The following is a 13304-nucleotide window of genomic DNA, read 5'->3' on the forward strand; positions in this document are numbered from 1 at the left end:
AATACCGTCAAAAACAATTACATATAGTATAAACCGTATAAAACAATAACAATAAACAATTAAAATCCTAAAATACGGTTCTCAGCGTCTCATCATTAAAATCATTTTCCATCGCATCATCCTGTTGTTCCATGAGTCTCAATTAATCAATTATACTGCGTCTGCAAATGCCTGCTCGAACAGCCAGGTCTTAACTCTCTTTTGAAATGTCAGGAGGGAGGGGGCTGATCTAATGTCCCTAGGGAGGGCATTCCATAGCCGGGGGGCCACTGCTGAGAAGGCCCTGTCTCTCGTTCCCGCCAATCAGATCTGCAAAGAAGTCGGGACCAAGAGCAGGGCCTCTCCAGATGATCACCTAGATGGTTCATAGGAAGAGATGTGTTCAGACAGGTAAACTGTGGCAGAATCGTTTAGGGCTTTAAAGGCTAAAGTCAGCACTTTGAATTGTGCTCGGTAGCAAACTGGCAGCCAGTGGAGCTGGCGCAACAGAGGAGTTGTGCGCTCCCTGAGTGCTGCTCCTGCTAACAACCTGGCTGCTGTCCGTTGGACCAATTGAAGCTTCCGAACAGTCTTCAAGGGCAGCCCCATGTAGAGAGCGTTGTAGTGGTCTATATGGGATGTAACCAAAGCGTGGACTACCGTGGCTTAATCAGACTTCCCAAGGTATGGGTGCAGCTGGCGCACAAGCTTTAACTGTGCAAATGCTCCCCTGGTCACTGCCGAAACCTGGAGTTCCAAGCTCAGCAATGAGTCCAGGATCACACCCAAGCTGCGAACCTGGGTCTTCAGGGGGAGTATAACCCCATCCAACACAGGCTGTAACCCTATGCCCAGACCTTTTGACTGACCAGGAGCACCTCTTGTCTTGTCATCTCCTGGAGAATACCTCTTAGGCCAGACCCTGCTTTCCCTGCAGCCTGCCAATGCACAGTTCCAAAACTTCCAAAATACCAAAACTTCTAAAACACTAAAACACATCCTCTTTCCCTAAGTACAATACCAAGGATCCGATCCCTATTTCCTCTACAGCAGAAACTGACTCCCTGGAAATATATAATGACTCCAGAATTACACTCCTTATTCTTCCCATGAGAAAAGGAGGCAAGTGTTTAGAATCCTGCTTTCCTGTAGCAGATTTGACACTCTCCAAAGATACACCATCTCTCTTTCCACAGAGCAGAACATGGCAGGTGAACAGCACATCTGTCTGTCACAATTCTGGAATATTAGAAGATCTCTTATATAGCAATATTACTTGCTGAAGTTGTTTCCAAGTTGTAAATGAATGATAGATGTTTTTCCAGCCTGAAACATACTGACTTTATCTCAGTTCCTGGCAGATGTTAGATGTTGACTCTTCTTAATTGGTGTCGGTAAATGTAAGGAGACTTGTGTTGACTTCTTTCTTAACATAAGGAACCTTGTAAACATTTCTTTAACTCAATTTATTTCAATTTTATTTATTTCAAGGAGTTGTACCCCACCCTTCTCTACCCCTGAAGGAGGACTCACGGCGGCTTTAAGTTAAAGAGACAATGGCTCTTTAACTTAAACAGCCATTGTCTCTGATAATGTAAACACATTGTTTTTCCCCAAAGGTTCAACAGTTAATCAAGTCAACAAATGTTGACAGATGCAAACAGGTGTAAACATTTCTCTTATCACTGCCACAGTTCTTGTCACAGTTTACTATAACAGGTCTCAGTTCTCATTAGCAGGTTTTAATTACAATTCATCAAGCAGGTAGCTAATGGTTTAGTCATTGCAGGCCTTAATCTTCAGAATGGTGTCTCCAAAATTATTAGCTCTCATTCATTCATTCCTTTCATTCAGTTCATTCATATTCACCTTTTTCACAGTCAAAGCGAAGACAAATGGGCCAGGATGCATACGCTCTCATACTACAGGTATTGTGGCATGGTTTCACAATCTACAATTTTCTGAATTAATCTTGGATATGTTCACTCTCCACTCTGTTCTGGCAACTAAGAAGCTTGTCTCAACAAAAAAAAATCTAGGATTAAAACATGCATTTCAGAAAAACTTGGGCTCAGACCCAAAATTAAGTAAATCTTGGAATAAACCCAAGAAATCCTAAAGGAACCATAGATACCAAAAAGAAATACATTTTTTTTCAGTTTTCCTTTTTAGTGCAATTAGTTGAATTGCTGCAAAAAAGCTATATTCTAGGATTCAGTAATATCATCAAGCAACACGTTGATCTGGATTTCTGTTTCCACTGAATGTAGTTCAGTGATGCAATGAAGCAATTAATTCCAGAATATCCTTCCTAAGAAGGTTTGGTAGGTCATCTCATAGCTGAGGATTTGGTACTCACTACTCAATGAAGACTTTGTTTTTTTTACAACTGCTATTTCACAGCTTCACAATATATTTTTTGTACTTATTTGTGCATTTTTCTTTTGAAATTGGTGTATATAATAATTTGAATTTCAAAAATGCTAACACTTTTACTGATTCTGCAATTTGACTAAATATCTATGTTAGCTTTCACACAGAAAAAAATTAATATATTTGTAAATAAAATTAATAGTTGAGAAGAGCTAATGAAAAACTATATGTCACAAAGTTGCATGTAAAAAAATTAACTAGAAATAATTAGCAAATTAGGTTTCTTACAAAAATGTAGTGCTTTAACTACTTACCATAAAGATCAATATAGTATGAGAGAACTAATAGGCCATCAGATCCTACATTATAACGTGTGAATAATCGCTTTTTTTTCAAGTTAATTCTCCCTTCTCCCAGGTTTATAGCATTTTATGAAGTTACATCAGAATATGAAGTCCCATTTTATGAAATCCCACCTGCATCAGAACCACTAGAGCTTCTTTCTGGGTCTGTGGATCAAGAACCAAGAACAAAAATATGGTCCGCAGCCTCACCGTTACTAGACCGTTACTACACCGTTGCAACGAGAGCAGGTGGTCTTGCAAAACCCTCTTATAGTGCAGACACTTATTAAATATGGTTTTCTATGGGAGAGCAGATAGCAACTACTTGATGACATATGTTCTGTATCAGACACTAGAGCTGAAGTGGTCTATCCAATGCAATTTTCTGAATCAGCACTCCAAATAACCAAACTAAATCTAAAGTTGACCAAAACTGATTCGTAACCCTTTTGGTACTAATGTTGGAGAATGGTCCCTGGTCAAAGTGGTCCCTGCTCAAAACAAGGTTGGGAACCATTGCTCTAGTATTTCCCAAATGTTATCTTCTGTTTGCATAACCTGGTTTCAAATACCATATTGGCTTAAATGGGTAGAAATGTCTAATATGAACCTGAACAACGTTATATGATATTAGCGGCAACTTTTTTCAAAGATCACAGGGGTTACCTATCATTATTAATAGAGGTTATAGTCCATGCTTGGGGATCAGAAAATTGAAAGATGTAGCTTAGACTTTCTTACTAGCCCTAACTTCCTACTTGTTAATTGTCAGGAATATCGAGCACAAAATAGAATAGTAAAGCACTGCCTCCTGTCTTGTAGGTCTGCCTTGAACATTACTTTAAGACGACATGCATATCAATACATGCGAATGTCACAATAAATACATCAAACAGGTTTTTCAATTTTGGCAATGTGCATCTTTAGTGGGAATCAGATGAAAATTCTCTTTTTTACATGGCATTTGGAAACAATTAATTTCATGGTTTGAAATCAGTTGGGAAACAGCCAAAACCTATTATTTTTCTACTACTATATCCATAAATATTGTTTGGTATGGGTTTCTGCAGCATATTCATACTATACTATACTATACTATACTATACTATACTATACTATAACATGCAACTCTTTCCTAGTACTGTAGTAAACAGAACTACTGAGTCCCCTAGGAGAGATAGGGAAGAATACAAATGAAGTCTTATTATTATTATTCCATTTACTTTTTCAAAAGTAGTATTTCTCTTTACGCATGAATAAGGATAAGAATACAAACTACTTAGTGTACATATATGTACTGCTTCCCATATCCTACGCATAATCCAAAAGTCTGTCAATAAATCTACACAAAATACTAACAGAATGAAAATAGTGCAACAATTCAATTTGTCAAAACAGCATTGAATTCCTTGGATATGTGGAATATAATGCCTTCCAATGTAACTTGAAAATTAGTAAACTGGTGCACTTACTACTTCATCAGAAACTGCCTTCCAAATTTTAAGAGCCACAGTTGTCCTCATTTAGCTTGCTCAGCAAATAATAGTTAGAGTCTTTAACAGGTGAAATTAGGCAATGGTTCACTTGTAGTGAGGCAACATTTGAGTTATAATTGTCACACAGGTATGACTTTATGAGGAGAAAGTCCACAATGAATTGGACATAGAAATGAATATACACTTGTTGCCAAATAGTAAGTGCTCATATTCTCAACTACTTGCTGTTTTTTGGTTGGGTTTTTTTGTGACAATTGTGAGATGAAACACTGTACATTCATTGAAGTTTCTAAATCATGTGCAAGAAAAAACCCCCACAAAAAATCCATAATAGTTGATCCTTGAAGTTTCAGATATTATGGCCAGATGTGTGATATATATATATATATGATAAGACTGGCTGGTTCCTTATGGGATATCTTTCCACAACAACTTTTTTTAGTGCCATAGCTTTCAGCTGAGTTACGTTTCTACCCTGCATTATCCACTATCTGTTTGTCTTCTGAAGAACCTATTTAAGTCTAAATTTTATCATGCAGTAATTTTAACCCAGAAAAATCTTATGAAAAGTCGGGGTCATCCTATACGTCAGGTATAAAATAAATAACAATAATAAAAGAACACAATAAAATCTAACTACCTTAGCGACGTGGCCTAAGGAGGAGGGGGAGGGAGGGAGGGCGTGGGGAGGAGTGACAGGCTGCATTGCCATAGAGACCGGCCAGGGGTAGTGTCCCTTTGGGCCGCTCCCACTGTCCCCGCCGCTCTCCCCATTCTACTTTCAAGGCCCTCTTCCGCCCCCCACCACTCTCCCCGCTCTCCTCCTCCAAAGGCCACAGGGCTCGCCTAAGCCCATGGAAGCGTCTCCAGACTATGACTCCCAGCAGCCCCAAGTGGCGGTGTGCATTATATGTGCCTGCTGAGGCATTTTGGGAGTTGGGGAACTACAACTTCCAGAATGCCTCAGTGGGCACATCCAAGGCATGCCACCGCCCAGGACAGCTGAGTTGTAATCCGGAGGCACTTCCTTGGGTGAGCCCGGTGACATTTGGAGGAGGAGAGCAGGGAGAGTGGCGGTGGCAGTGGGGACAGCTGAATAGGACACCATTCCCAGATGGTCTCCATAGCAATGCAGCCTGTCGCTCCTCTTCCCCATGCCCTCCCTCCCTCTGCCCTCCTCCTCCCTCCCTTCCTTGCCCCACGTTGACAAGGTTTGCACTTGGAATTTCTTGTGACTAGATGGGCATAGTGTTGGAAGAGGGGTTGTCTTATATAGCAAGTATATCCCTAACTTTATATTTTATCTTGAAAAGTCATCTTGTACACCAGAAAATACAGGATTCATCATGGCAATCATACTGCTATATTTCTGCAGTGTAGATGGTCTCCAAAACATGTAAGAATAAATAATTAAATGAAATGATGCTAGTAAGATATTTAAATTTCATAGACTTTATGTGGCAGCTGAATCTCCTCTTAGATGAGCAGAAGCTTGATGAATTTCATGAGGCATTTTTGAACCATTCTGCAGATAAAGTTTACAGGAAATGACATGTTGCCATCACAAACATTCTTCTAAAGGATAATTGGGGTCTTCTGGTCCTCCAGATATTATTTGTAATAAATGTCAGTCATCACACTTTCTAATATGCAGCACGAAATTCCAATGAAGACGAAGCATAGGCTACTTCCTTTGGATTCAGACTGAATCAAGTTCCTCCCAGCCAGAGACATTGCATTATCCTCTTGACAGAGAGGATGGATCCCTGGCAGAAGTATCATCTCCCCAGTCTCACAAATATATCAGGGCACACAATCAGACCTCAAGTCAAAGTAGCTCCCATAGGAAAGGTAGAAATCGCTGCACTGAGATAAAGTCTATTCCAACTAGTAGGATACACTTCAAGCTGTAGAAGATCTTTTCCCTTCTGTAACCTTCCCTGTTGTGACTTGTCCTGTCTGCTTTGACCAGATTATATCTGCTTAACCTGACCTTGCCTACTGTGACCCGATGCCACTTGACAGATGAGTCTTCATATGCTTTGATTTGACTGATATCAGATGATACCAGCTTCCCCTTCTGGATTGAAGTAGCCACTGAACATGACTATTGTACTTGAACCCACATTATGCCTGACCTTGTGACTGAATGTGATAAGTGTTAGAGTCCAAAATCTTTTGGGCCTCAAGTTACTCACTTCTATTCTAAACCCTAACACTATTAGAAATAAATTTTATCTAGAAAGAGAGGCTTAATTAAACAAAATAATTAATGCATGAGATGATCTACTGTTTTTCATAATCCTGAAAAATAAGACATAGCAAAGTAAAATTAATCTTCAACCATTGAAACATGTTAAAAGCCAAACATTCATAAGACCTACCACTAAAACCAAAGTACCAGACTATATGATTGAAAAATGGAATATTGCCTTCTTTTATGTGGTTTTAAAAAATGGTAATGACTTCTTAGTACCCAAAGCTTTAAAAGCATCTACAGAACCACCTATCTATTTGAAATGTTCTAGGATTTCTATAAAACTGATGCAGTTCCATGTATACTGGCCAAGAAAAACTGCTGGTTTTGTTAATTCTTGGATGTTCTCATTAGGCTTACATTTATGCAGAATAGAACAAAATACTAAAACTAAAGCATGCTCTTTATAGCAATATTAACCCCTCATGTATTCAATGCACAAGATATATTTATAAGAGAAAGTCATCTCAACAGCAGCAGAATAATTCATGACCACCTTGGTAAATTTCCATGGGGCTCTCTCCATAAGAACAGTGACTTCACCAAGGGCCTTCATGAGCGATAACCTGGCAAAAGTAGATGTTTATGGCAAACCTTTGCAAAACATCCATTCCACGTGTCATCAACTTGCAGCAAATCCCAGCAGGAATGAATTCTGACCTTATCAATATGAACTCCTGCTGATTTAACTCTGCACTACTTCTCTTTGTTTCTTCAAAAGAAGCACAGTTGGAGGGGGGATGCAATGAGGTTGAGCATATATACACATACATATCTACGTCTGCACATAATTTTGCCCTAAAAGGAGGAAGGGGGGAAATGATGGACATGAGAGATGCTACAGGCACTGCTAAATGCTCTTCTGGTAACACCACAATGCCACAATACCAGATTTATTAAGCAATCTGGATTTAAAAAAACCATCTGAGAAGAGCTACAGTAACTATTAAGATGTTTCTATTCATCAGTGTTGACATAACACAATGTACAAAGTTACTAGCTCTATTGCTCATTATACTCCCTATATTGCTAGAATATATTGTCAAAAACTCTACAAGTGTCCGCTCCATTTTTAGACTAAGTAACCATATGCTAAAATATCTTAATTCCAGTTGATGTTTTGCCAGACAAAAAGATATCTGAGGAAAACTATACGGCCACTACCTCTTTATAAATGGGAAAAGTATATAGACTAGTAAGAAGACAATCGACAGTTACTGCTACTAAGAAAAAGCAAGCCCACTTCACGCTGAATTCTACCTTTAGGAACAAAATAAGTTTAAACACCAATTCAATGAATTCAGCCACTAGAGGAATCTATTTTGGAAGAAGGGAAAGGTACTGGGGGAATCTAAACTCAATATATTTAAAAATTGGCTTGCCAAACAATTGTCATGTGTAGCACAGTACCTGTGTCACATACATGTTAAACATGTCACTACAGTACAGGAGCACGTGTGAACGTTATTAGATGCCATCATCAACTCTTCAGTGGCATCATGAAAAACTCTTACTTTACACAAAAATGGGAAATGCTGAGAAACAGCACAACAGAGACTATGAATAACATTCTTTAAATCTTTTGAGCCACCACTGAACAAGCACCCAATTATTTTGGAGTAAAGAGTACAGATGAGACTGCCAACACCCAAAGCCTAGTGGATGCCCTATTATCTTCATGCTTGCTGCTCTAGCTGCATTAGTACATACCATACTGTGTATTGCTTTATCTGCCTATAACATCACAATACAGATGACAGCCTGGCTCTGCAGCTGTCTCCAAACTTAACGGAGAGAAAATCTGATTGAAGTTAGTGAGCTATATCTCACTAACATGTCCTAGGATTGCACTGTAGGATCATGTATAAAGATATCATGAGGAATATATATATATATATATATATATATATATATATATATATATAGGCATGTATGCCTTCCTTATCCCAATACAACTTTAAATGCACAAACCAACAATGAATCAATTTATAGCAGTGGTTGCCAACCTTTGGGCCACCAGATGTTTTGGACTTCAACTCCCAGAAATCCCAGCCAGTTTACTAACTGTTAGGAACTGTGGAAACTGTGCTAGCACAATGTCATTCTGTTTTACAAGTCTATGCATTTCTCCTGTGTTCTATTTGTTGATAACATCTATCACAGATAGACAGCCCTACTTTCAAATATTTTTACTTGTATATAATTTTGCTCAAGTCGCTGTTTATGTCAACCTTCTACAAACTATCCAGTTCTGCATTAACTTCTTTACAATTGTAATACCTTTTAAGTACAACATGGACCTTGTTGTACAAGGCTTGAGATCTGCTGGGGAGGGCCTTCTCTCAGTCCCAAAGGAGTGGTTCGTGGGGACAAGATCGGGGGCCTTCTCGGTGGTGGCTCCCTAGCTCTGGATTGTGCTCCCTTGAGAGATTAGATTTGCCCCAAATCTCCAAACCTTCCAAGTCTAAAAATACGGTTATTTACATGGGTCTTTCACCTGGAGTAATCTACTATGGTCATGTGATGACGTTGACCATTGTTATTCAGCACTTTATTTCATGTTTGAAGAAACCCAATGACCCACAGGTATGACTGTGTTTTAGAATTTTTTTAAAATATCAATTGACGTTGTCCATTGCTTGTATTCAGTCAAATTGTGTATTGTTTTGATTATATGTAATTCTATTTTGTATGTGGCACCTTGAGTGTTTTGTTAGCCACCCAGAGTCCCTTCAATGAGATGGTGGTGGGGTACAAATAAAGTTGTTGTTGTTGTTACACATTTTTAAGCCTGTATTCCCAATTTGCAATTACAAATATATTTTAGATATTGTGGTAAACATAAAAGGATCAAAAGGGCAGCTAGTAACCAAGAAAGGCTTCCAAGTATTTTGTAACTGATTATATTATCCTCAGTTATTTGTAGTAATGTCACTGATGCCTGCATATTTTGAAAGTACTGTTGTATATTATTAATCTACTCCATTTATGGATACATTATTTTCAATGAATGTTTTAAGATATAGCAGCCAAGTGAAACAGAAATGTCTTCCCCTCAGCAGTTCAACAAGACAACAGGTTAACCCATGTATGGGCCAACTTGGGCCCTCCAGGTGTTTTGGACTTCAACTCTCACAATTCCTAACAGCCTCAGGCCCCTTCCTTTTCCTCCTCAGCTGCTTAAGCAGAAAAGGAAAGTGAAAAGGAAAAGGAAGGGGCCTGAGGCTGTTAGGAATGGTGGGAGTTGAAGTCCAAAACACCTGGAGGGCCCAAGTTGGCCCATACCTGTATTTATAACACTATGATTGCCCAGTAATTTGGCTGGGTATTTTTAGGAGTATTTAAACCAAGAAGTGTTTAATTTGACTCCATGACAAAATGTTATACTGCACCTTTGTCTCAAAATTAAAATACAGCCTTATGCCTGACAGCAGGGCTGTGACAACTTTTCATCAAACATCGAATGATAATTTAGAGGTCAGTTTGCCCATTACATAAGAAAAAGGGACGTTTTCCATGTGTGACTGACTACATACATAATATTTAGGAAACTCAGAAAAGTCAACACAGAAAACATTCCCAAACTGATAGGCGATGGAATCATGAGCACACACCAAAAAAAAAATCAACAAATCTCCGTCAAGTATTGCATGATCACAAAGGAAGTTCACATTTCAGCCAGACAGGAAACGTCACCCTCTGTGCACGCCACTCGAAAGAAAAAGCCACCACAGAAAACATGGATTCTCCTGACATCATGGACAAACGGATCAGAGCAGAACCACTTTGCAAGGCGTTTTTTGGAAAAAGGAGAGGGGGGGACGTGGTGGTGGAAGAGAAAAGGAAACGTCAGGAGGGCTGGGAAACTCTCCCTATGGATGCTGCCATAGTGGGCTGGCTCCCACTCAGAGAGAGAGAGAGAGAGGGAGAGAAGCTGCTTCCTCTGCACAAAGCACAGACCAGTCCTTTGGCCCTTTCAGAACCAAGAGCTTTCCACAGAGAGAGAGAGAGAGAGAGAGAGAAGCTGCCTCCTCTGCACAGAGCACAGGCTAGCTCTTCGGCCCCTTCAGCACCAGGAGCTGTCCAGAGAGATAGAGAGAAGCTGCCTCCTTTGCACGGAGCACAGCCCAGCCATTCGGCCCTTTCAGCACCAGGAAGCTGGACAGCTCCCTAGTGCTGAAAAGGCCGAATGGCTGGGCTGTGCTCCATGCAAAGGAGGAAGCGTCTATCTCTTTGGACAGCTCCTGGTGCTGAAGGGGCCGAATGGCTGGGCTGTGCTTTGTGCAAAGGAGGCAGCTCCTCTCTCTCTCCTCTCTCTCTCTCTCTGGACAGCTCCTGGTGCTGAAAGGGCCGAAGGGCTGGGCTGCGCTCTGTGCAAGGGAGGCAGCTCCTCTCTCTCTCTTGTTTCTCTCTCTCTCTGAGTGGGAGCCAGCCTCGTGGGCCTGCCACCAAAAGGCTCCCACAGGTGCTGGCTACAGGGCCAAGGGGCCTCCCTCGATGGGCGGCACGCTTCTGGGGGAAGATGGCGGCTCTCTTTAATGCAAACCCACCCGGGATCTGAGCGCACAGAGACACAGCAAGGCACAGAGAGAGAGAGGGAGGGAGGGAGGGAGGGAGGGAGGGACGGAGGGAGAGGGCCTGGGCCTGGCAGAACAGTATGAGGAAGGCAGGGAAGAGGAAGAAGAGGAGGAGGAGGAGGGAGAAAGAGACGTTCCTGGCGGCAAAAGCCCGCCGTCTCCAGCCTTTCCCAGCCATGCCGCCTCCGCCTCTTCCTTCCTCCCTTCTTTGCCACCATCCGCTCACACCAATACACACACATATATATACACACACACACACAGCGGGTTACAACAGCACCTGTGCGGCCATATTGGGCGCCTGGCCCCAGTCCATAGGAGCCTGGGAAGCAGGGAAGGGAATGGCAAGGGGGCAAGGAGAGGCAGCAAGGAGAGGCCCAGCAGCAAAGGAGGGCCTATCAATTTCCTCAATGTCCCCCATATGCACACAAAAACAGCCCCACACAATGCCCCCCCCCCCCCCAGGAAAGAAGGAAGGGATGGCTTCCTGGTATGGGAAGGAAGGGTGGATAGATAGATAGATGGATGGATGGGGTTGAGGAGCCGCCCTTACTTGAGCACGGATTGCTCCTTCTCTTCTTCCTTCTTCTGGCGGTCCATGACGGCCTGGATGATCTTCCTCTCCTCCTCGGTGAGGTGGCTGAGGTCGGGCATCTCGGACGGAGGAGGAGGAGGAGGCGGCGGCGGCGCGGGGGGCGCAGGGCCGCCGCGGGGCCCAGCGGGGGCCGACATTTTGGGAAGAGGAAGAGGAGGAGGAAGGAGCAGCAGCAGCTTCCCAGCCACAATGCTCCTTAGGTTGGAAAACACTCAGGCGGCGGCGGCGGTGGCAGGAGCAGCAGCAAGAGGACCAGCAGCAGCAGCAGCAGCAGCCGCCCCCGGCGCTGGGTGAAATACATACAAATCGATCCCCGCTTTTAATCAATCGGCAGTCTAATGAATGCCCCGCGGGAGGCGGGAAAGCGGCAGGGAAGGAAGGCTCGCTCTCCCCGCCACGGCCCGGCCTTCAGGTCCACGCATCCACCCAGACCCCCTTCTCTCTCTCCCTCTCTCTTCCTATCTCTCTCGCTGCGGAGGGAGGCTTAGGAAGGGGCGAATGGGGGCTCAAAGGGGAGAAATCGGAGGGGGATAAGGCTCTGCTTAAAAGGGGGGACCAAATGAAAAAGCTGGGACTAAAAGCGGGAGAAACTGGAGGGGAGTGGGGTTCCTGAGGAGAGAAATAGAAGGTGAATGGGTCTAAAAGGGGAAGAAACTCAAAGGGGTTGAGGCTCCCAGATAGGACTGGGTCTAAAGGGGAAAGAAATCAAAAGGTCCTTAGGTTGAGCTCTGACTGAGGGGAAGAAACTGAGGTTTTCAGATGGAGCTGGGACCAAAAGGAGGGAGAAATTGGAGGGGTGAGGTTCCCAGATAGAGCCGGGTCTAAAGGGGGGAAGAAATCAAAGGGGAATGAGGTCCGACTAGAAGGGGTTGAGGAACCCAAAGAGAACTTGGCCCAAAAGGGAGAGAAATCAAAAGGTTCCTAGATAGAGCTCTGACTAGAAGGGGGAGAAACTGGTGAGTTTTATCAGATAGAGCTGGGACTAAAAGGAGGGAGAAATTGGAGGGGGTGAGGATCCCAGAAATATCTGGGTCTAAAAGTGGGGAGAAACCAGAAGGTCCCCAAATAGAGCTTTGAGTAGAAGGGGAAGAAATTGGAGAGGTTTTCAGATAGAGTTGAGACTAAAAGGAGGGAGAAATTGGAGGGGGTTGAGGACCCAAGATAGATCTGGGACTAAAAATGGGGAGAAACCAAAAGGTCCCCAGATAGACCTGTGAGTAGAAGGGGGGGGGGGATTAACCTTTTCAGATTGAGCTGGGACTAAAAGGAGGGAGAAATAGAGGGTGAATGAGGTTCCCAGATAGGTCTAAGATGGGAAGAAACTGGAAGGGGGTGCAGATCCCAGATAGAACTGGGTCTAAAAGTGGGGAAAAACCAAAAGGTCCTTGGATAGAGCTCTGACTAGAAGGGGAAGAGATTGAGGAGGCTTTCAGGTGGAGCTGGGACTAAAAGGAGGGAGAAATAGAAGGGGAAGGAAGTTCCCAGATGGGTCTAAGAGGAGAAGAAACTGGAGGGAGGTGAGGATCCCAGATAGAGCTGGGTGTAAAAGTGGGGAAAAACCAAAAGGTCCTTAGATAGAGCTGTAACTAGAAGGGGAAGAAAATGAGGTTTTCAGATAGAGCTGGGACTAAAACGGGGGGGGGGGGGTGACTGAAGAGGTTTGAGGACCCCAGATAGATCTGG

At 42.8% G+C, this 13304-nt stretch overlaps 1 protein-coding gene across 41 annotated transcripts in view; it reads right to left on the bottom strand.

Moving 5' to 3' along the window:
• Positions 1–11845, bottom strand: part of RIMS2 (regulating synaptic membrane exocytosis 2) — a 401331-nt gene extending 389486 nt beyond the window's left edge. For all 41 annotated transcript variants that reach the window (XM_060775747.2, XM_060775725.2, XM_060775741.2 and 38 more), the window contains exon 1: positions 11580–11845. In XM_060775747.2, the coding sequence (XP_060631730.2) occupies positions 11580–11758 (179 nt within the window). In that variant the 5' untranslated portion in view covers positions 11759–11845. The remainder of the gene's footprint in view (positions 1–11579) is intronic.
• Positions 11846–13304: the final 1459 nt, after the last annotated feature.

Source organism: Anolis sagrei, chromosome 4 (genome assembly GCF_037176765.1).
Source record: "Anolis sagrei isolate rAnoSag1 chromosome 4, rAnoSag1.mat, whole genome shotgun sequence".
Taxonomy (NCBI): Eukaryota; Metazoa; Chordata; class Lepidosauria; order Squamata; family Dactyloidae; genus Anolis; species Anolis sagrei.